Source organism: Saccopteryx leptura, chromosome 1 (assembly GCF_036850995.1).
Source record: "Saccopteryx leptura isolate mSacLep1 chromosome 1, mSacLep1_pri_phased_curated, whole genome shotgun sequence".
NCBI lineage: Eukaryota > Metazoa > Chordata > Mammalia > Chiroptera > Emballonuridae > Saccopteryx > Saccopteryx leptura.
In genome coordinates this window covers 387,030,435-387,055,248 of record NC_089503.1, presented here as the reverse complement: position 1 = coordinate 387,055,248, position 24,814 = coordinate 387,030,435, and the positions used below count along the sequence as shown (strand labels likewise).

Here is a 24,814-nt window from a genome sequence, read left to right as displayed (position 1 = left end):
TTCACTTTCCATGGTCTATATTTTGGAAGCAGGTCACCAAGTCCAGCCCACATTCAAGGGGAGGAATTAAGCTCCACCTGCTGGAAGGGGATTCTCTTCATGTGGAACTTGGAAATCTAAGAGACTTCCCCCTGCTCCCTCACTGAAGTCTCAGTCACTCACAGGAGCATGCACTCATGGGTCCCTGCTTTGTATGTGGGCTACACTCCCTCACCCGTGTCAGGTGTGTTCACACTGTCCCTGCTGTAGTCACAGCAGCTCTTTCAGGTTGACCCCGACGTCCCTTGACATGCTGCACATGTGGGGTACACTTCTGTACCGCGGACCAGCATGGCTCCTAATAATGGTGCAGAATTAAGGAAACACACTTATCAAAACAAAAATGATGGGACACAAAGGACTCTTCAACATGACTGGCAGTATCCGAGTGCCCCATAGCCCCAGTTCCCTTTATTATATAGCCATATGCAAATCAAGGACCCTGATACAAAGTTGCACATCTAAGGCTAAGACAGGAACTCTCCCAAGGCAAAAACAGGATACATTACTGAAATATACCAACATCTGAATCAAACAAAGAGTCAGAGGAAGGGCATGTATATTGCTTCTAGCAACCCAAGGAAGCAAGTAGAGTGGGTACAAATACTCAGCATCAAAGCCAAATATGGAGATGGAGGGGGGAGAACTTAGCCTTTTGCTAAGCCTCGAATCTACAATGGCTTCTTGCCATTTACAGTGCACAACACTTCTCCCTGGCATTTCAAGATGTTCCAGGCTCATCTTGTATTTTTTCTGTCTTAGCCCTAAAATCAGCCATTTTCTAAGGATCCCTGGTTCCCTTTATTGTAGAATGGCATCTAGAGAACAAGATCTGTCCATCACTGATGTGTCTCTGCCCCCAGGTTCCGTCCCCCTCAGTCCTGAGTCCACAGTCAGCAACTTTCCTGCCCACAACCAGGACAGCCTGCTGTTGGCAGTTCCCAGACTAATGCTCAGCCTCCCACAGTGTGACTGCCCACACCGTTCACTGCAGTGACCACAATCTGGGGAACCCTGGACTCAGAAAAGATACAGCAGAGACAATGTGGACTTCCCACATCCACTCCCCATCTTTACTTCCTCCCTCCTCTCCTGGTCTTCCTCCACACAGCAGTGCCCCCACCCCCAGCTCCAGGACTTCTAACACCCAGGGCAGGAAGGAGAGACCATGGGCACCAGTGATCCTGCAGAAGTCTGCCCGTGTGTGCCCACCTCTGTGCCCACTGCGGTTTTATCACCTGCCCCATGTAGTGTCCTAGGTACGTGTAGAGGGTGATCCAGGAATGTCCTTCCATCAGATTTCTGCATGGTCAGTTTCTCAAGTCTACTCAATGGGCAACTCAGTGGGGCCAACTTTGACTACCTTATTTAAAAGTTCCACGTCAGGGTTCTGGTCAAGATGGCGGAGCAAGTAGACAGGTGCTGGCCTCCTCCCATGACCACATCAAAATCACAGCTGAATTACAGAACAGTCAACCTGGAGAACCCTGTGAAGTCCCCTGAGCAGGAGTCCTATAACTGAGGGCATAAAGAAGGAGCCATGTTGAGACAGGATGGAGGGTGGAGACAGGAAATGGGCTGGCCCCGCACCCACATGTGGCAGTTGAGAATCAGGAGAGAGAGCTCAGCTGCAGAGGTTCCCCCAGAAGAGTGAGGGGTCCCAGTCCCACACGAGGCTCCCCAGCCCGGAGCATCAGCACTAGGAAGAGGAGCCCCCTCAGCACCTGGCTGTGAACATCAGGGATTCCATCTGACTGGGTGAGACAGAGGTGGCTGGAGTCCCAGGCGTTCCTCTTAAAGGGCCAGCACAGACTCCCTTGGGCACTCACCCTAGGCTCTGGGTGCCAGATACACGCAGGAGAGACTGAGTTGTGTTTAGAATGAAGGCTGAGGGACAGCTGCCACTTTCCTGTGTTGAGCCCCCTCCCCCCCCCCCAGCCAAACATGACTCTGCATTACCCTGGTGAACACGACTCGTCCCAGCCTGAGACCCCACCTCATCCAACTCTTCTGTCACCTGAGGCTCTTTCAGGGGCTGAGTCTGACAGGTAGGTGACAGGCAGCAGCTGTTCCTATCCCAATCCTGGTACCTGGGGCAGCTGGCCTTGGTTCCCAGCATGGCCTCTCCCATGTGCCTCCAGGCCCAGCACAGGGAGCTACCAACCACAGATCACTGTAGCTCCTCCCAGGTAGTGTTGGGCCTTGGCCTGCACTGCAGCCCCTCCTAAGAGGGCCCAGATCCAACACATTTAGTGGCCGGCTTCAGACACAACACAGCACCACCCTATTAGCTCCACAAGCAGAACAAGCAAAGGGCAGTTTCAGAAGACACCGGGCTGCTCTGCTGAGTCTTATTTTATTAGGTCAGTCCCCAAAGGGCAGCTTTTATGCTGAGGCTGTGGCCAGTACTCAGAGCCAGTCAGCCTGAGGGTCAACCCCACCCACAGAGAAGCCAATACCAAAAGAGGCTCAACAACAGGAGGGCACACTCATCCCCACACAAGGGTCATTCGTGGAACACCCAGCTCAGGGGGCCAGCAGACGGCACCACTGGGCCCACAGGACACCTCCTACATCAGACCACCCTGCCAAGACTGAGAAACAGAGCAGATTTATATAACACAGCGGTTCTCAACCTGTGGGTCGTGACCCCGGCGGGAGTCGAACGACCAAAACACAGGGGTCGCCTAAAGCACTGAGAATACATTCCGAATCATAACTGTAGCAAAATTACAGTTATGAAGTAGCCACCAAAATAATTTTTTGGTTTGGGGTCACCACAACATGAGGAACTGTATTGCGGGGTCACAGCATTAGAAATGTTGAGAACCACTGCTCTAATACATAAAGCACAGGCAGAGAGGCAGCTGAGATGAGGAGACAGAGAAACAGGAGCCAAATGAAGGAGCAAAACCAAAGTGCAGAAACAGAACTGAACAGAATGGAGACCAGCGTCCACTAGAGGCGAGTCCACAGCACTGGTGTGAGGGGCTCACGGAGCTCAGTGAGGACTTCAACCAGAGAGGAGAAGGAGAGAAGGGACACAGGAACCACCTAGAGAATCCAGTCAAAGTGAAGAACACGTTAGATGGAATCAATAGCAGAACAGATGAAGCAGAAAACTGAATCAGTGCTTTGGAAGACAAAGAACTAGGAAACACCCTCTTGGAACACAAAACACAAATATACATATATACATATCTCCAAAGAATGAGGAGAATTTACGGGACCCCTGGGACAACATTGAGTGTAACAACATCCGCATCATAGGGGAACCGGAAGAAGAGAGAAAGCAAGGCATTGAAAGCCTGTATTAGGAAACAATGACTGAAAACTTCTCTAACCTGGGGAAGGAAACAGACACAGACATCCAAGAACGACAGAGATTTCCAAACAGGATGAGCCCAAAGAAGCTGACACCAAGACATGTCACAATTAAAATGGCAAAGGTGAAACACAAAGAATCTCTTTTAAAATTTTTACTTAGAAAATCAAATTTAACGGGCTCACATTGATCAATAAGTGAACATGAGTTTCAGGAAAAAATTTTCTATGGCGTTTGAACTGTTGACTATGTTGTGTACCCATCACCCAGAGTCAGATCATTTTCCATTACTGAGTATTTGTTCCTCCTTAGTCTCCTCCCCCCACCCACTCCCCACCTCCTTCTTCCCCTGGAAACCACTTCACTTTTCTCTATCTCCATGAGGCTCCGTTTTATATCCCCTCTGTGTGTGAAATCACCCAGTTCTGAGCTTTTTCTGACTTACTTATTTCACTCAGTGTAATATGCTCAGGGTCCAGCCATGTTGTCCTAAATGGCAATGTGTCATCATTTCTTATGGCTGAGTGGTGTTCCAGTGTCTATATGGACCACATCTTCTTTATCCAGTCCTCTGTCGATGGGCAATTTGGTTGTTTCCATGTCTGCGTCACTGTGAATAATGCTGTGATGAACATGGCGGAGTGTGTGTCTTTGCGTTCCAATTTTTTTAGTTTTTCTGGGTAGATACCCAGTAGAGGGATTGCTGGGTCATATGGTAGTTCAACTCTTAATTTCCTGAGGAACCACCATCCTTTCTTCCATAGTGGCTGTACCAGTCTACATTCCCACCAGCAGGGAGTGAGGGTTCCTTCTTCTCCACAGCCTCTCCCACACCTGTTACCTGTCATGTTGACAACAGCCAATCTAACAGGTGTGAGGTGGTATCTCATAGTAGTTTTGATTTGTATTTCTTTCAGAGCTAGTGAAGGTGACCATCTTTTCTTATATCTGTTGGTCTGACACAGTACGGGGTCTCCTCCGTGTTCAAGGCCCTGTTCTGTGTTGGGAGCAGAGGGAGCCCCCACTGAGCAGCAGAAAGGGGAGCGGGTCTTCCTTCCTTAGCGCTGTGATCACCCAGGGTCGCCCCGTGCGGCCCCTCGACGATGACTGTGCGCTGGGAGGGTCTGGGCCACAGCTGGTCAGCAGTACTGACCTGATGCTAGGCCTCCCTGGGGGTGAAGAGGCTGCCTGGCGTCCTGGGCTCCGCAGGTGTCAGGGTCAGGGACGGGCAGGGACTGAGGGGGAGCAGCGCTCAGGGGCCCTGCGCCGTCTACAAGGAGCCCCCTGCCCACTGCGACCCCGCTCTCCAGCCCCGTGATGACGACACGACTCCCGGGAAACTGGAAAGAAATGTTTCTTCTGCTCTATGTTTACAGCGCTCCTTCTCCATGTGCAACAGTAACAGCACTTGTGTGAGATTCTCTCAGGAAGGACACACAGAATACGGTCACGTGCTCATCCCTGGCGGACCCCTGGGTGCCCGGGGCTGCGCAGGGAGGGACACGTCCCGTTTCAACTCCTGGAAAGTCTGCAATGACCTTTGTGAAATGTGTTACATTTGTAAGACCCTCTTCAGTCTGGGCCCAGGGGACACAGCGGTGGCCGTGTGAGGGGCCCGGACCCCGGTCCCCGGTGTTCCTCCCGCACAGGCGCCCAGGATGCTCACACCTCGGAGCCTGTGCTCTGTCCCCGGGCTGAGGACCTGTCACCAGGCAGCACCTCCCTCCCTGACCGTCTCCCCAGGTCCTCCTGAGGGGCCTCCCTGCCCTGCCCTGGGCACCCAGCCTCCCTCTCCCCTCGCTGCTGGGCTTTTGTTCACACCCAGGTCACTAGCTCACTTTACACTGTATCTATTTGTTTACTGTCTGTCCTTTCCTGAGACCATAAGCTCTGTGAGGACAGGGACAGGGATGTGATGTCCACAGCTGCATTCCCACTGCCCTGAAATGTCCCGTTGTTGTTGTGTTTAGTGAATGAATGAGTGAGTGCACTCAGACTGCCACACTCACAGCTGCACACCGACACACCGAGTGTGCACGACCCTGCCACGCTCACACACACACACACAGACATCCGCACACACTGACATGGTTAAAAAAAGACACACTCACACACACACTGACACATACACAGATGCACTCAAACACAGAGATATACAGACTCAATCACACACACTGACACGCTCATACACACTGACATGCTCAAAACAGACACATACACTCAAACTCACAGACACAAACAAACACACAGACATCCTCACACAAATGCTAAAAGCCTAATTTTCGATCCACAGCATGTTAGGAATGTTTCCCATGTCATTGTGCATTATTTAAAATTCTTTATCCAATGTACTCTGATATATCTCAAACATACCTAAAGTTTGAAAGAACTTTAATCACTTGAATATTTTGAAACAACTAGATTTAATCACTTTAACCTTTTGCTATATTTTTAATATAATGTATTTCTATAATTTTTCTTAAAAATTTTGAAAATAACCTGCGAATATCATGAACTTCACCCCTAAATATCCCAATATTCATCTCTGAAAATGTAACATTTTCCTTCAAATTCTATTATTACACTGAAGAAAACAACTGTAATTCCCTAAAGTATAAAGTGTCAAAGTCACACAAGATCCTCTGTGTCATCCCCTAAGAGCAGGGGTCGGGAACCTATGGCTCGTGAGCCAGATGTGGCTCTTTTGATGGCTGCATCTGGCTCGAAGACAAATCTTTAGCAAAAAAAAAAAAATAAATAACATTAAAAATATAAAATATTCTCATGTATTACAATCCATTCATTTCCTACTGCTCATGTTCATGGTTGCGGGTGGCTGGAGCAAATCACAGCTGTCCTCCGGGACAACACCAAATTTCTTTTGGATAATGCGTAATGTACATTGGTCATTGTGAGGTCAGGAAGTAAACTTCCCTCCTTTTAATCATGTAGTCAGCTAGCTAATTGCAGAAACTCTTTTGATGAAGAAGATGACTAAAAGAAAAAAGATGAGGAGTATCGTACTTTTCAGCAGGAATGGACAGAGGAATTCGCCTTTGTGGAGAAAGCAGGTTCTGCAGTGTGTCTAATATGCAATGATAAAATTGCAACGATGAAACGGTCAAATATAAAGCGGCACTTCAACACACGCCATACTACATTTGCATTGAAGTATCCAGCGGGGGACAGCAGGAAGAAAGCATGTCAAGAGCTACTGTGCAGAGTGCAAGCTAGTCAGCAGCAACTTCGTTTTTGGACCCAACAAGGTGACTGGAATTCAGCTAGCTTTGCTGGTGCTTTAGCAATTGTGAGAAACGGAAAGCCATTCACAGATGGGGAGTATGCCAAAACATTCATGCTTGATGTTGCCAATGACTTTCAGATAAAGACAAGATAATCAAATGAATAAAAGACATGCCTCTGTCGGCAAGAACTGTTCACGATCGTGCCATCATGATGGCAAATCAAATCGAGGCAACACAAGTGAAGGACATAAATGCAGCACCATTCTTTTCTCTTGCTTTGGATGAGTCAACAGACATAAGCCATTTATCCCAGTTCAGCATGATTGCAAGGTATGCTGTCGGTGACACACTATGTGAGGAAAGTCTTGCTGTTTTGCCTATGAAAGAGACAGCAAGAGAGGATTTATTCAAATCTTTCACTGAGTTCGCTAAAGAAAAAAATCTACCAATGGATAAACTTGTTTTGCTGTGTACTGATGGTGCTCCATGCATGGTGGGGAAAACCAGAGGATTCGTAGCATTTCTTCGTAAACATGAAGAAACCCATCCTAAGTTTTCAAAGCATCCTACATCAGGAAGCGCTTTGTGCTCAGATGTGTGGTGAGCAGCTTGGTGAGGTGATGTCACTGGTCATTCGGGTGGTCAACTTTATTGTTGCCCGAGCTTTAAATGATCGCCAGTTTAAAACACTGCAGAGTGAAGTTGGGAATAATTATCCTGGTCTGCTTCTGCACAGCAATGTGCATTGGTTGTCAAGAAGGAAGGTGCTCAGCCATTTTGAGGCTTGTTTGAGCAAAATCCAGACTTTTCTTGAAAGAAAAACATCGAGCATCCTGAGTTAGCGAACACTGAGTGGCTCCTGAAGTTCTACTATCTCGTGGACATGACTGAACATCTGAACCAGCTCAATGTGAAAATGCAAGGCATTGGAAATACAGTCTTATCCCTTCAACAAGCAGTGTTTGCATTTGAAAACAAGCTGGAACTCTTCATCGACGACATTGAAACAGGTCGTTTACTACACTTTGAAACACTGGGAGAGTTTAAAGATGCATGCACAGCAAGTGACCCTGCTCAACATCTTGATCTCCAGCAGCTAGCAGGCTTCACATCTAATCTCCTGCGGTCATTCAAAGCGCACTTTGGAGAATTTCATGAGCGCACTCGTCTTTTTAAGTTCATCACCCATCCACACGAGTGTGCAGTGGACAGCGACAACCTGAGTTACATCCCTGGTGTCTTTGTCAGAGATTTTGAGCTACAAGCTGCTGACCTGAAGGCCTCAGACATGTGAGTGAATAAGTTCAAGTCACTGAATGAAGATTTGGAAAGATTTGCACGACAGCAAGCAGAGTTGGCGGCAAACAGAAGTGGGGAGAAATGAAAAAACTTCAACCCATGGACCAGCTGATTGTCAAAACTTGGAACGCGCTTCCTGTCACATACCACACACTGAAGAGTGTGAGTATTGCTGTACTGACAATGTTTGGCTCTATGTATGCATGTGAGCAGTCTTTCTCACATCTAAGGAACGTTAAGACCAACCGATGATTACGTTTAACAGAAGTCTCAACACCTGCATAAAGCTTAACCTCACCACGTATCAACCAGACTGCAAAGCCATCAGCAAAACCATGCAGCACCAGAAGTCGCATTAACGGTAAGAAGTACTTTATTCATCATTGGTTAGCAACAGCATAACAACATTATTAAAAAGAATTCAGAGACTTATTGTACTTTAAAAGTGTTGGTCTTACATAAAATGCACACATTTACTTCTATTTAGTGTTAAACATATTGTATGGCTCTCATGGAATTATATTTTAAAATATGTGGCGTTCATGGCTCTCTCAGCCTAAAAGGTTCCCGACCCCTGCTCCAGAGCCTCTCACGTGGAGAAGAGGAGCGCTCAGGGCCTTGTGCCGTCTCTGAGTGTCCACCCCTCCCTGCCACCCCTCTCCCTGTCCCCTTGATGCTAACACCAGGGAAAACTGAGAAGTAGAAACATTTCTTTCACTTGCTATTTCTTTTTTTTTTTTTATACTTGGATTTTGAAAAGAAATTATCTCTTATTTTGGAACAACTTCTCAATGCCTACATAACCGTCCACAGTGTGGACATGCACATGGGGGCACAGGCTAAAAGCACAGCCCCCTGGGCCTTCCATCTTCACATGAGGACAGAAGGGGCCCTTGTGACAGGGTCACACCTGGTGCCCCAGAAGTCACACTCCAACAGCATGTGTCACACTGAGACCTATGTGGGCACAGTCCCCTCCCTCAGGGTTGAGAGTGAACTCCTGCACATCCTCTAAGACCCTCCTCTCCTCCAACACTCCACCCCACAATCAGGGGTCAAGAAGGGTCCACACACTGGAACTAAGACTGACCACCCCACACCTCCTCATCCCCATCGACAGAGCCCAAGTGAGAGCCCCAGACCCCTGCCCCTCCCACCTCCCTCTCTCACACTCACCACCATCTGCCCTGAATCCACCAGGACTGAACCTCACTCTCTCCTTTTCCCTGTCTGTCTCAGTCACCCCTGGTCCCCCAAACATCGTGCATGCTCATCTCCACAGGCTCCGTGCACCCCTACTCTGTCTCCCCTCACACCCCCTCCCCAGCTCCTGAAACCTTCCCACTGTGTCCCCCGGAGGTCTCAGCCCAGGATCAGCCAAATGCACACAGTCCTCCGAGGGTGTTCCTGCACCTGCAGCTCTGACAGGGACCTGGGTCTCCCTGAGGACACGGCTCCCTCTGAAGTCCTGCCATGGGGGTGTCTCCCCTCCCACAGACCGCGTGTCCTGGGCCTGGAGGTGGGTGGGGTCCTTCTCCTCAACTGCTTTGACTTTTCTTGCTCTCCTCCTAACATCCCCTAAGCAGGCGTCCTCAAACTATGGCCCGCGGGCCTCATGCGGCCCCCTGAGCCCATTTATCTGGCCCCCGCCGCACTTCCGGAAGGGGCACTTCTTTCATTGGTGGTCAGTGAGAGGAGCACTGTATGTGGCGGCCGTCCAAAGGTCTTGAGGGACAGTGAGCTGGCCCCCTGTGTAAAAAGTTTGGGGACGCCTGCATCAGATCAAAGCCCCCACTCCCCTCATTATAGGTAATCCTTGGGGACCCCTAGGCCATTGACTCATTTCTTTTAGCTCCTCACTCACTGTCACCCTCCCCAGAGTGCTACCTCCTTGTCCTCGGTGATTTCAACAAAATCAGATGTGGAAGGATGAACAGTGGTCCCCAAAGATGTTCAGCCTGAACCCTTGGAGACCATGGACAGGCTTCCTTGCATTGCAAAGGGACTTGGTGATGTAATGAAGGTTAAGGACCTCAGGACAGGAAGATCACCCTGTCACCTAGATAGGCCCAATCATGTCACATAAACCTAAAAGCAGAGAGGTTTCTCTGGCTGGAGTCAGAGATGCTGCAGGAGAGATGAGGGTGAGGGGAGGCAGAGAGGTCCCACGTGGGGGAAGGATTGTGTGTGCTGTGGGGGCCACGTTCCAGGACTGAAGACATCTTCTGGGAGCTCAGGGTGGCTCCAGCTGACAGCCAGCAAGGAAACAGGGACTCAGTCCCACATCTGCAAGAACCTGAGTTCAGAGAACAAAGTGAATAAACTTGGCAGTGGATTCTTCCAGAGCCCCAGTGAGGACATGTCGATGTGTAACCTGCACAACCATGAGATAATAAAGGGCTGCTGTTTAAAGCCACTCGGTTTGTGGTCACTTTCAGCAGGGACAGAACACACACAGCAGAGGATGCTCAGTCCCTGGCTCCTCACTTCCCTGAGCTCCTCTCCTCCATGACCTTCTGCTCTGCTCTTCCTGGGCCCCCTCCCTTGTCATCCCCTAGACTTGTCATTGCCAATAACCCAGCCCTCCCACAGTTTCCACGCCATGCTTCCCACGCTCTGCCCTCCATCTCCCCACTCACCCCGCAGGGCGGCCTAAGCTCTGGAAACACTGGTGCGATTATTTGATCACATGTGTAATGTAATATCAGCAAACCATTCATCACAAATGTGCTTGTTTCCCAGGCCTGAGACCACCCTGTGCTACATCACCTCCCACAATCCTTTGTGCCCACAGGGATCCCAGGTTATTATCCTACCATCTAGTCACCATCCCTCACCCCTCAGTGTCCTCTCCTCCCTCCTCACTCATCTTCAATTCCATGAGTCAGCATTTCAATCCCTCCCTTGATCTCCCTTGCCTTGTCACCCTTGCTTGGAAAACTACACAGCCAGGAAATTCTACCTCTGCCCTCCCTGCATCTGCCCCGTGCAGCTACAGGAGGCTGGAGACAACACAGTCACATGGATGCTGTCCCTTTAACATCATGACCCAGACCACAAGGGAGTCCACAGTGCTGCCCACAATCATCCTGTCCCTGCACGGCTTCCTCAGTCTCCCCCATCCTCTGCTCAAACACCCATCCTCCTTCCCCATCTCATTACTGCCAGTGACCTTGTTTCCTGCTGCACTGAGAAAACTGAACACATTAGAAGACGATTGTTACAGATTTTTAACACCATCGACTTGCAGATGTCACCACAGGTGAGCTGTCCACACTCCCAGCCAGAGCCGTCCCTCTGCTGGTGCTCGAGGCCTCATCCCTTCTCGTCTACATAAAGGTGCTGGTCCAGCAGTTCTTCCCTTTTCCTCTCTTGTCATTCTTTCCTCCACTAGGTCACGTGGCAGCGTGAGAATGCACACCCAGACCTCAGCCTGAGGGAGCATAACTGACCAATGACCCCGCTGCTGTGCTCTCAGATCTGCTGCCCCGTTTGCTCTGGGACCTCACTTCTCACAGGCTCCTTCTCATCAAAGGTTGATAACAGCAGGGAAACTGAGGCAGGACCATTGCCCCTCTGAAGGCTGATTTAGGCTCCAGGCTCCCTGACACCCTCTCTGAACTTTCCTTACTCTGTCCTGGGTCTGAGTCTCCTCCAACCAGCCTTCCTTCTCTCTCTCCATCATTTGGATGACCACATTGAGCACTTGTAACTTCCAGGATGTACATGCCCCTGTTGAAATGCACAGTGACACACGGCTTCCCTGGGCTTCTCTGTAATGAGGACGTGGGGACTCACAGACAAACTCAGGGCTACTGAATGAAGATCATTTCACAATATAACAATCCCGAGTCACAGACACACTGTGTGGGAAGTAGAATTCAGGAGCTCTGTGAGTCTGACTGCAGTGCTGGTTAGACACATTTCTGTACCAAGGGGCCAAAATCACTTCTTTACAGATCAGCTTCCTGATGTTCCGGGTTCCCAAGACTGTGCTCCCCACTGAGGATCACAGACAACAGGGAGACTGGTCTCTGAGGATCTCCATCCCGTGTTTTCAGACACAGCTCCTCCAGGGTTAAGAGAAACCCTGTCCCTCCACCTCCATTCCCAGGACGAGCTCACTCTCTGACATCAGGTTCCTTGGGGTGAGTTTTCTTCTAGAAGAGTCCAGGGAGAGAGATAAACGGTGGGAGGCAGGGAGTTCATTTCAGGGAGAGGGATTCCGGGAAAGGAAGAGGAGGAGGGGCGGGGCCCAGCCTGGGGGTCTCCCTGGTGTCCTCACACAGCCGCTGGGCCTGGACTCAGGGAGACCGGGTGACCAAAAGCTCTCTTCGTAAGAGGCGGGGTCAGGGCACAGTCCCGGGTCACGAGACCTGGCTCTCAGGGTCGCAGCCCGAGGGCGGAGGCTGGGCCGGGAAGACAGTGTTGAGGAGTCGGCATCTCCTCGGGGTCACTTATCCCTGGCACACCCTGTGCCGGGTTCTCCCTCCTGGATACTTATGATGAGTCCCCAGCTGTCACTCGCATTGGGTGTCCAGGTTCTACAGCAGCCAATCAGCGTCACAGAGGTCCCAGATTATAAAGTCTCCCGAACCCGCCCCACACAGATTGTCCTCAGATTATAAGGACGCAGATCATGAGGTCCTCAACCCTCCTCCTTCTGCTCTCGGGGACCCTGGTCCTGACCCTGACCTGGGCGAGTGAGTGCGGGTCCTAATGGAACGGCCTCTGCGGGGAGGAGCGAGGGGACCCGGCGGTGGCGCAGGACACCGGGGAGGGGGCGCGTGTCCACCGCCCGGGTCCTGACCCGTGATCTGTTTCCGCCCTTTTTCCGTCTCCCGTGCTCGGAACCCGCACAGGGCTGAGGGTCGCCGTGTCTCAGCCCCTCCCCGTCCCCAGGTCCCCACTCGCTGAGATATTTCTACACCGCCGTGTCCCGGCCCGGCCGCGGGGAGCCCCGGTACATCACCGTGGGCTACGTGGACGACACGGAGTTCGTGCGGTTCGACAGCGTCGCCGCGAGCCCGAGGGCGGAGCCGCGGGCACCGTGGATGGAGCAGCCGTGGCTGGAGCAGGAGGACCCGCAGTATTGGGACCGCGAGACGCGGATCTACAAGAACAACGCACAGATGTACGGAGAGTTCCTGAACACCCTGCGCGGCTACTACAACCAGAGCGGGGACGGTGAGCCGCGCGGGCGGGTTCCCGTCACGACCCCATCCCCACGGACGGGCCGGGGTCGCCCGAGTGTTTGGATCCGAGCTGCACCCGAGACCGCGGGACCCCCCACCCCACTGGGAGGAGCCCGCGGGGACTATGACCCAGTTTCCTTTCTTGTTTTGGTTTAACCCCGGGGTCGGGTCGGGGGGTCGGTGCTGCCGAGGGGCGGGGCTTAGTGGGCGGGGCTGACCGCGGGGCGGGGCTTAGTGGGCGGGGCTGACCGCGGGGCGGGGTCAGGGTCTCACACTCTCCAGAGGATCCTGGGCTGCGAGATGCGACTGGACGGGCGCCTCCTCCGCGGGTACAGTCAGTTCGCCTACGACGGTACCGACTACATCGCCCTGAACGAGGACCTGCGCTCCTGGACCGCGGCCGACGCGGCGGCTCAGATCACCCGGCGCAAGTGGGAGCAGGATGGTGTGGCTGAGCACCTGAGGATCTACCTGGAGGGGGAGTGCATTCAGAACCTCCGCCTTTACCTGGAAAAGGGGAAGGAGACGCTGCAGCGCGCAGGTACCAGGGCCGCGGGGCTCCCTCCTCTCCCCTCGGGCTGCGGCTCCTACACAGGAGATGGACTGTGGTCAGAACACCCTCCTTTGGGTCGGGACATTGAGTCCCCTGGGTTTTCAGAGCCGAGACCAGAGAGCGACTCTCCCTTCTCCCAGGAACAATTAGGTGCAGCCTCTCTGGGATGGAGGGGAGACCAACCGTGAAATCACCCATCAGCGGTTCCCCTTGACCCTGTCAGTGGCCCTGGGACCCATGGGGACTTTTTCCCTCAGGCCCTGTTCTCTGTCTCCCCACCCAGTGTGTCTGAGGTTTGACCATGTTTTTTCTGCGTCATTTGGCCTCCACCCAGGTCAGGACCAGAATCCCCTTTTCTCACTTCAAAGACCTACCTCTGAACCTGGGCTGTGTCCCTCTGATTCTAGAACTTTCCAAAGAGTAGGAGATCATCCCAGGTGCCTTTGTCCAGGCCGGTATCTGGGTTTTGTGCTCCCTCCCCCACCCCAGCTGTCCTGCCCACGCTCAGGATGGTCACGTGAATGCTGTTGGACTGACCCATGAATGATGAAAAGTTATAGAATTTCTCTCCCTTCTCCTCAGACCCCCCAAAGGCACACGTGACCCACCACCCCATCTCTGACCATGAGGTCACCCTGAGGTGCTGGGCCCTGGGCTTCTACCCTGCGGAGATCACCCTGACCTGGCAGCGTGAAGGGCAAGACCAGACCCAGGACACTGAGCTTGTGGAGACCAGGCCTGCGGGGGACGGGACCTTCCAGAAGTGGGCGGCCGTGGTGGTGCCCCCTGGAGAGGAGCAGAGCTACACATGCCATGTGCAGCACGAGGGGCTGCCCGAGCCCCTGACCCTGAGATGGGGTGAGGACAAGACGTGGGCACAGAGCCTCTTCTCAGGGAGCAGGGGCCTCTGGAGGACTTCAGCAGGGTCGGGGCTGCGGCCTGGGGGTCAGGGCCCTCACCTTCCCTTCCCTTCCCAGAGCCTCCTCAGGCCACCATTCCCACTGTGGTCACCATTGCTGTCCTGGTCCTCCTTGGAGCTGTGGTCACTGGAGCTGTGGTGGGGGCTGTGATGTGGATGAGGAGGTGCTCAGGTAGGGAAGGGTGGGGTCTGAGTTTCTTGTCCCACAGGGAGTTTCAAGCCCAGGAACAAGTGTGTTTGCTTCATTAATGGGAAGTACTGTCCCCACACATGAGCTTACCATGACTAGAGTGTTTGCTAACACTGACTCTTTAGTGAGGCACGTGTGAACATGAGGGACACATTTATCACCTTAATGAGTCAGGTGATGGGGACCTGATCTCCAACAGTCACAGGTCAGTGGGGAGGGTCCTGCTGAGGTCAGACCTTCAGGAGGGTGGTTGGTCCAGTCCCCACACATGTACTTTCCTCAGGTTTCCTGATTTTGCCCTGGGTCTGTAGTCACAGTTCTGGAAACTTCTCTGGGATCCAGGACTAGGGGTTCCTTTAGATCCTCACAGCTTTTCCTCCTCTCTGGTCTCTCATGGGATGTTTTCTTCCCACAGGTAGGAAAGGAGGGAGCTACTCTCAGGCTGCATATCTGTAAAGAGGGGGTGACCCCTGAGACCGTGCCAGTGGGAGCATGGGGGTCCCCACCCCACCCCCATAGTTCCACCTGTAGTCTCCTGTCCTGAGGGCTTTGACCATGTCCTGTTCTGTTCTACCCCAGGCAGTGACAGTGCCCAAGGGCTGTGATTTTTCTTTCACGGTTTGTAAAGGTGAGACCCAGATGTGGGGAGGGGTTGGGGCTGAGGTGACAGGTCTGGGTGATGGGGATTCGCTGGGACATTTTGAGCATGAGGTGAAGTATTGAGAATGTCACCAGTTTCCACGACTGAACTGAATTTGTGATTATTTTCTACAGTATGAGACAGCTGCCTTGTCAGAAACTGAGTGACGGAAGATGCTTCACACATACACCCCCCCACACACACGAACCGTGTTTGTAACTTCAGGAGCCTCTCACTTCTCTCTCTACAAGGGACATCTGAACATGTCTGCATTCCTGTCAGCATAGTATGAGGAGGAGGGAGGCTGGCCCACCCCTCCCCAGGTCCCCTCCCCACACTTCCCTGTCCAGCAGAGGGGGGCTGGCCCTCCCCATCCCTGTCTGTACTTGGTGGAGCCCTGAGCTGCAGCATCTGTCTCCCTTACTGAAATAAGACTCTGGGTGGGAATTAGGTTTTTCAGTTCCCGCCACGGATGGTTGGTTGGTTAATTAGAGGAGACACTAAAGTTGGAGAGGAAATAAATGGAAGCACTGAGAACTTTCCAGAACCCGTGTGTCTGCTGTGCTGACTCTGTTGCTGTGAGGACCGAGCGTGGTCGGGGCCTGTGCCCAGTGGTGCTCAGTGCTGAGACCAGCTCGGCAGTCTGTGTGCACGAGAGGAAGGTGCTGCTGATTTAAGAAAACACACACACACAAGATACAACATAGAGAAAAGATGGGTCCAGGAGACTCCCAGACTGTAGGGCCCAGAGCCCAGGTCTCTGCAGCCTCATCTAACCCATTCTTGTCTTTGTTCATCAAGTAAATTATCAGAGCCTGGGTCAGATTAGCCTAGAATGGATCCAGGTGCAGAACTAATCCTTTCAGGTGTGCAGGAAGTGGCTACAGGGATCAGCTGCTTCCTATAAACAGTCATAGTGGTGCTGGTCAGAGCAGCGTTCTGCCCCCACAGGACTTGATGCTCCAAAGTCCACACCAGAGATGGTCTCAGGGCAGCATCCTAATCTCTGGCCATTTTCTTACATGTCCCCTTTTTGTTTTTGTGTCTCTGTGTTAGCAGTTTTGCAGCCTCTCTCTGTATTAATTGTCTGAGGGTTTGTTGTGAGCATCTGAGGACTAAAGAAAATGTATTAAAATAATACATATCCTAATGAGACCTCCCAATAATCCAGTACCCATTGTTTTATCTGATAAATAGAATTAAGGGCTTGCAGACCATCAGCAATGCCACGCACAGTGTTAATTAGACACACTCTATCATTAAGTCTCCCGGGAATTGCAAGTCTCATTCTCCTTGCTACAGTCTCGAACTGCATACCCCCTAGGGGCCCAGTCAATCACAGTTCCATAGGAACCAGTAAGTAGCAAAACACTGTCAGGTCCGCGACAATCTTCCCAGTGCATTTTCTCAGTGGATGGAGTCCAAAGTGCAGGCATGGTCAGCTGTAGCACTGCCTGCAGCTAAGGGTCCTGGAAGATTAGTAAGTGAACGAATATGAGTGATACAGAAAAGGAAGTGGCATTGTCAGACAGTTTGGTATAATTGAAAATAAAAATTAGTAAGAGGTTGTGTAAAGGAAGGTTTTAACAAAGGTGTTTCAATCATCTTTGTGACTTGTACTACATAAGCAAATAACAATGTTAACTGGATTGGGAAAATCCTGCAAAGCAGAAATAACAACATATAATTCAGCTTGTTGAGCAGAAAAACCCGGGGTGGACATGTTTCTGTATTGCCTGGGAATAGCCAGCATGTCCGTTACTGGAGCCCTCAGGAAAGATGGTGGGGGCATTAGATAAAGGATCCAGCCAGGTAATATGAGTAGAATCCACTGAGCATGCCTCGGGAACTGGAAAAGAGGGTGTTTTGGAAAATGATTATCAATAATCCCTAGGGAATAGGCAAAAGCTATCTGCCAGCATAAATGAATCTGAAAACAAGAAGAAACGTCAGCTCTTGTTAAGGGAAGGATGATCGTAGATGGATCACATCCCACAAGTTGTCGAATCTGTTCTCTCCCTTTGAGAATAAGTGAGGACATGAGATCAAGACAGGGAGAGAGATTTGATGGTAGAATTAGGTAAGAATAGACATTCAACTAATTCATCATGCTGAACAATAACACCTGTAGCAGAGACCAGGACAGTCTGTTGAATATTTTCAGGTGCTATTTTCAACCCAGCAATTTGCACCTGTTTCTCTAAAGCAGCATAGACTTTAGTTAATTCTTCTTGGTTTCCAGCTGCTACAAGAATAGTGTCCATATAATGGGTGTTGTAGCACTGAGGGAAATGTGACAGATCAGGTTCCAGGGCTTTAGCTACAAAGTTTTCACAGATAGTAGGGCTGGTACGCTGCCTACTGGCCACACCTTCCACTGAAATCTTTTCACTGGCTCTTTAGCATTCAGGGCAGGTACAGAAAAGGCAAATTTTTCTCAATCTTGCCTTCCTGTGTCAAAGGTATCGTGAAAAAACAATCTTTTAAGTCAGTCACTATTACTGGCCATTTCTTAGGTGGTAAAGTTGGGTGTGGTCACTGTGGTTGTAAAGCTCCCATAGGTTGAATTACTGTGCTCACTGCATGTAAATCTGTCAAAAACCCACTTTCCTGGTTTTTTCTTAATCACAAACACTGGAGAATTCCACAGGCTAAATGATCTCTCTATATGTCCTTTTTCTAATGGCTCTAATACTAATTCTTGAAGAGCCTCCAATCTTTCCTTAGCTAACGGCCACTGTTTAATTCAAACAGGCTTATCTGTTATTTATTTTAAAGGCACTGCTTGGGGTTTAGAGAGGAGGCTTTTGTGAACAGCAGCCGCTAGAGAAAAATGCGACGGGTTCTCTGTTCCTTGTTCATGGCTTCTGGTTTCAGGCTGTAAGGACACTGTAATGCCTTGATGTTTACCGATGCCACTCTCTCTGTAACTGTCACTGGAAAAGCCATCTGTTATGCATCCTAATGGGAGAGCTCCCAGAAGGAGCTCTTTCTGGGCCTGTAATATTCCTTTCTGAAGAGCTGGTAATAAGGCGTTGACTCTCTAGATACAAAACAGGCGGAGGAGGGGGCGGCAAAGGTTCTGCAAAATCAATGAAAGGAGCAGATGGCGAGAAGGTTTGTCACCCTTCAGAGCACTTTCAGGCTCAGCGTATTTAATCTCCCCAAGTTCTTCATCTCCCTCATCATCATCATCATATTGCCAAGGTTCTAAAACAGATTTAACTGAGGTCCAAGTTTGCTGGATAGTAACTGGCTACAGATCACCTTGAGTATATAATTATTTCGACTCTTTTCCTCCCTTTCCCCGTCGTGTAAATCTAGACTTCCTGAAGCAGGAACCAAGTGCCGTGCTTCTCAGTCACTTGAGATCATTCTGAAAGTTTCCTTCGCTGCTTTAGCCCCGCCAGCCGTCAACAGCTGTTTTCAGAGACAGACATAGGGACGGCATTTCATAACACTGTCCCTGCTGTCCCCGTTCCCCCTGGTCACCCTGTATTTTCCGAGGACGTCCTTACTGCTTTCCTGTGACGGAGGGAACCGGGGCCTCTGTTTCCCCTCGGGGCCCAGCAGTTATTTCCTTACTTTATTTATCACCCTGGTGATTCTTCTTCCAATTGTGCTACTGTTTCAATCAGTCCCTGTTTGGGCACCAGTTGCTGAGACCCACTTGGCCATGGGGGTGCACGAGTGGAAGGCACTGCAGGACTTAAGAAATCATTAGTATCGAATGATTTTGGATGCAGCAAAGGATGATTAACTAATACCTCTCAGCTACCGAGGAAAAGACCATAGGGATCAGCTGCCCCCACAGGACTTGATGTTCCAAAGTCCACACCAAGGACCTGTCTCAGGGCAGCATCCTAATCTCTGGCCATTTCCCCACACCCCTTCCTCCATCACATGGATGTGGTCACACTTCAGAAGCTCTGTGGATACCATTGATAAGGGGTTGGGGATTTTTTGGAAGTTTCCCTATATGGACATGATGGATTAAATTACTGGACATTGGGGATTGAACTCCCAGCAGTTTGGGCAGTGAGGCTGAAAACCCCGACCCTCTGAGCAAGCCTGGTGTTTTCAGTGACCAGCTTCATCCTGACCCTCAGCCACAAGCCATTTCATGAGCATTTCAAAGATTCTGAGGATTTTATGAGCCTGTGCCAGGAATCAGGGTGAAGACCAAATATTTTCCATTATACCACAGGTGTTTGACCACAGACTCAATGATAGAAAAAGTAGCAGTTAATAGACGCTAGCACACCCACCACTTAGGTTTGATTGAGGCCAACACTCAAAGTTAAAAACTATTCCTGCCCCAGGGAGTCTACAGGTGAGGAAGGGTAACCCAGATTCCCAAAGCATCACACGTTTTATTCCCTCAGAGATAAAACTATTGTTCTAAAGCAGTGGTTCTCAACCTTTCTAATGCCATGACCCGCAATACAGTTCCTCATGTTGCGGTGACCCCAAACCAAAAAATAATTTTGGTGGCTACTTCATAACTGTAATTTTGCTACAGTTATGATTTGGAATGTAAATACCTGATATGCATTATGTATTTTCCGATGGCTTTAGGCGACCCCACCAGGGTCGCGGCCCACAGGTTGAGAACCGCTGCTCTAAAGGCGGGCATATTACTGGAGTCCAGTCCATCTAGTTAAAGATATTTACATGGCCAAAAATATTATAACAATTCCTCACAGCTTTTGGTCAGATGGGAAATTAAAATTAAGTCATATGTGCTATCGCTGCAGCCCTTAAGGATGGCAACAATGAAAACCTTAATCCGGTGTTTCCCAACGTGGGGCCCACGCCCCACATGGGGGCAATTCGATAGTTAAGGGGGGCAATTTGAAAATGGACTCGACACGACTTTAACTCTTTCGCCCCAGGCCATTTAAATGCAATGCTAGATATCGGTGCCAAATTTAACAAAAAATGCAATTCTTAAATAATTGCGGTAAATAATTATTAAGTATAATTTCGTTTGACGAGACCAAAATATCAACTGGGTGATTGGCGTCGTCAAGTAAACTTCGTCCTGGGTTCACTGCGGAGCGTGCCGTCTGCCACGGGGAAACCCTGGACGTTTTAAAAACTCGCTAAACAACGCAGTTATTCTCACCTAATTGGCCCATCGCAACTTCTGTAGTGTTTCACATCATTCAGTTGGTGTTAATTTGAAATAAGTGTCAGTCAAAACTGTTGTAAAAGCTTGTTGATTTAATAAATATACATATATATTGTATAGATATAATTGGTAAGTATTTGATTTTATTTTTATCAATATTAAACTCTTTATTAAGTACTTCTTGCATCGGGGCTAGAAAGCAATAATATTTTATAAATATTATTGGGGCTATAATAGTACATGCACGACAATTTTAATTTTAGAAGCATAACTTTCCAGAAAATTTTGTCAAGTGGAAAAAATATAGATACCTTTTGATTTGCGGTGGTAGTGTAGTAAATGTGTTATATACATTTAAATAAATATGAATTTTTAGTATACGTTTATCTATGTCACATTGAATATATTTTAACACATATTTTTTTTTTTCATTTTTCTGAAGCTGGAAACAGGGAGAGACAGTCAGACAGACTCCCGCATGCGACCGACCGGGATCCACCCGGCATGCCCACCATGGGGCGACGCTCTGCCCACCAGGGGGCGATGCTCTGCCCATCCTGGGCGTTGCCATGTTGCGACCAGAGCCACTCTAGCGCCTGAGGCAGAGGCCACAGAGCCATCCCCAGCGACCGGGCCATCTTTGCTCCAATGGAGCCTTGGCTGCGGGAGGGGAAGAGAGAGACAGAGAGGAAAGCACGGCGGAGGGGTGGAGAAGCAAATGGGCGCTTCTCCTGTGTGCCCTGGCCGGGAATCGAACCCGGGTCCTCCGCACGCTAGGCCGATGCTCTACCGCTGAGCCAACTGGCCAGGGCAACACATATTTTAATATTAGTTTTTAATTGATCTTATTTTTATTTCTTATAGCCCATAGTAAAATGAGTGGTGCAAGCAAGAAAAAAACTCATCAATATTCGGAGGAATATTTAAAATTTGGGTTCATACCCACTGTTCATGATGAGCGGATTCCTTTTTGTCTTTTATGCCAGCAATGCTTGACCAAAGAAACAATGAAACGAGGTCGTCTTGAGGCGCATTTGAAGGCGAAACATAGTGCTCATATTAATTCAGATTTGAGTTACTTTAAAACTTTAAAGAAAAATTTTGAAAAAAGAACAACATTAAAGTCTCTATTTGCTCATACTTCAACTAATAATCGTGTTCTTGAGGCTAGTTATCAAATTTCTTTATTTATCGCTAAAACTGGAGAAAATCACACTATAGGAGAGAATTTAATAAAACCGTCAATATCAGCATTTCTTAAAACGGTTCTTGAAAAAGATGACAAAGATGTAAAAGCTATGCCACTCAGTGACAATACTGTTAGCAGAAGAATAGACGAAATGAGTGAGGATATTGAAAAACAACTTATTGAAAAGCTGAAAACAAAAAAATTCTCCTTTCAAATGGATGAATCAACTTTGAGAGACAGTGAGGCAGTATTGATAACTTACGTAAGATATATTGATAAAGGACATTTTGCTGAAGAAATGTTGTTCTGTAAAAGATTAGAAAGCACCACTACCTCCAAAGATATATATAATAAGCTAAAAAACTACTTAGATGTCAATGATATACCAATGAAAAATATAACATCTTGTGCTGCAGATGGTGCTCCCAATATGATGGGCAAGAAAAATGGCTGCTTAAAATTGATGAAAGATGCAAATCCAGAAATGATTCTTGTGCATTGTGTTATTCATAGGGAAAACTTGGTAGCTAAAAACATCTCGCCTGTTCTGAATGAAGTATTACATACAGTAATAAAGTGTGTTAATGCTATTAAAGCTAGTGCCAAATGTGAGCGTCTTTTCAAGCTATTTTGTGAAGAACAAAATGAAGACCATGTGAGACTTTTACTTCATACTGAAGTAAGATGGCTATCTAAAGGAAACTGTTTGAAAAGATTTATGGAACTGTTTGATACTCTTAGTGATTTTTTAAACGACAAACCCGAAATGAAGTATCTGTTAACAATAGATGGTAAAGCATTTGTGAGTTATTTAGCCGATATCTTTGAAAAACTAAATATATTAAATAAGCAACTTCAAGGAACAAATAAAACTCTTGTCGATGCAAAAGCAAAGATATTTGGTTTCATTACCAATATTGAGTTATGTCAGAAACATATTAACAACAAAAACTTTAAACAGTTTCATTGGCTCCAAAAATGTGAAGTAACTGATACCGCTTTACTTGTTATTGTCAATCATTTGAATATTCTATCGGCTGATTTAAAAGAAAGATTTTCTGATTTAAAACAAATTGATTTCCCCACATGGAAGATGCAGCCAATGTTAGTGGATTTGTCTGATATATCAAATATGCAGTATCAAGAAGAACTCGCAGAATTGCAAAATGATGAGTCAGTTAAAGCTTTATTTAATATCAAAGGAGCGATGGCATGGCTTTGTGAGGAAACAGAAATCAAATACCCAAATTCAACCAAATATGCAAGAAAACTATTGCTACCGTTTCCATCTTCATTTTTAGCTGAATGTGGATTTAGTGCTGTAAATGATTTACTGGTAAAGAAAAGAAATCGGCTGGGTATAACACAACATGGAGACTTGAGACTAAAGCTAACCAAATTGGAACCTAATATAAAATCTCTGTGCAGCAAGCATCAAGCACAAGGATCACACTAAATTAAAATAATAAATTAATATAGAAAAATCTGTATTAAAATTATTTGGAATTTAAATTTCTGATTTTCATTATATGTTTTGAAATTTTACTTACTGTGTTTTGTTAACAATTTCATAGTGATTTCTTCCTAGAACCTATCATTTATGTTTATTAAGTGAACAAATCAATTTTTTAATGTTAAAAATTATGTATGTTACATAGGGGGGACATAAAATTTTAGAAAGGTTAAGGTGGGGCATGGCACAAAAAAGGTTGGGAAACACTGATTTAGATGATCCTTCAATTACAGACTGGTGATAAATATTGGGAAAGAAAGAATACCGTTTGCAGAGGAGCTGGAAGGCAGAGGAGACCCAGGGGCCGGGGTCCCTGACCTCCAGCAGGAAGCCGTTTCCACCTCTAGGCTGGAAGTGGGCGGGAAGGAAGCGCGTTTCAGCTCGCAGGGAAGTCAGGCTCTGGGGAGGCCCAGCCTCCTGACCTGTGGCTGTGGGTAGAAGAGCGCAGTGGTTAGGAAACCACAGTCCTGCCCAGAGCGGGCGGTGATGTGGGAACTCTGAGTGGTTTCTCTTCCCACACTGTATCCCCTGCAGGTGGGTGTTACTGTCACACCCACTCAGGAGCCAGAAGGCAGAGGACGGCAGGCCACGCTGTCTGTAGGGGTCAGCCTTCCACTGTAGGAGTTAGTTTTCTTTTCTTTTTCTTTTTTTTTTTAGAGAGAGGAAGGGGCAGACAGGCAGGAAGGGAGGGAGATGAGAAGCATAAATTCTTTGTTCTGCCACCTTAGTTGTTCATTGATTGGTTATTCATACATGCCTTGTCTCCGGGGGCTCCAGCAGAGTCAGTAGCCCCTTGCTCAAGCCAGTGACCATGGGGTCATGTCTATGACCCCACGCTCAAGCCGGGGACTCCTCACTCAAGCTGATGAGCCCCATCTGAAGCCACAACGTCAGAGTTTCCAACTTGGGTCCTCAGCATCCCAAGCCAATGCTCTGTCCACTGCTCCACCACCTTGTCAGGTGAGTTAGTTTTTCTGAATTAGTTTATTAGATCTAACAATTGTGTATGTGTGTGTGTGCGTGTGTGTGATTCTCAGGGGTCATTTACGAGATAATGTCATCTGCAACGATATAATTTCACTTCCTTGTTTTCAATTTGGTTTATTTTTCTTTTTTCTTTCCTGGTTGCTCCGGCTAGAACTTCCAATGCTGTGCAGAGAAGACGTGGGGAGGTGGGCACCCCTGTCTTGCTCCTGATCTCAGGGGAAGCGCTTTCAGCTTTGCACTATTATACTGATATTAGCTCTGGGTTTTCCACACAAGGCTTTTAATACAAAAAAACCCTTTCATTCTGTTTATAGTTTATTAAATATTTTGATCATGAAGGGTGTTCAATTTTGTCACATGCTTTTTCTCTCTGCATTGATTAAGATGATCACTCATTCCCCCTTCATTCTGTTGATGTGCTGTGTTTTTTTTGTGTTGTTTTTTTTTTTTTGGTTTTTTTTTTGCACTTTTCTGAAGCTGGAAACAGGGAGAGACAGTCAGACAGACTCCCGCATGCGCCAGACCGGGATCCACCCGGCATGCCCACCATGGGGCTATGCTCTGCCCACCAGGGGGTGGTGCTCTG

At 48.5% G+C, this 24,814-nt stretch overlaps 3 protein-coding genes across 2 annotated transcripts in view; all 3 read left to right on the top strand.

Moving 5' to 3' along the window:
- The window catches only part of LOC136387724 (saoe class I histocompatibility antigen, A alpha chain-like), a 106,536-nt gene that overhangs the window by 39,263 nt on the left and 42,459 nt on the right, over positions 1 to 24,814 (top strand). The window lies entirely within an intron of this gene.
- LOC136387722 (saoe class I histocompatibility antigen, A alpha chain-like) overlaps positions 1 to 24,814 on the top strand; it is a 51,403-nt gene that overhangs the window by 13,055 nt on the left and 13,534 nt on the right.
- Positions 1,439 to 15,113, top strand: LOC136388982 (patr class I histocompatibility antigen, B-2 alpha chain-like). The gene is made up of 8 exons (XM_066360792.1): positions 1,439 to 1,450; positions 1,978 to 2,087; positions 12,519 to 12,611; positions 12,794 to 13,095; positions 13,369 to 13,644; positions 14,239 to 14,514; positions 14,634 to 14,747; positions 15,049 to 15,113. The coding sequence occupies exons 1-8, from the start codon at positions 1,439 to 1,441 to the stop codon at positions 15,111 to 15,113; spliced, it is 1,248 nt and encodes a 415-aa protein (XP_066216889.1).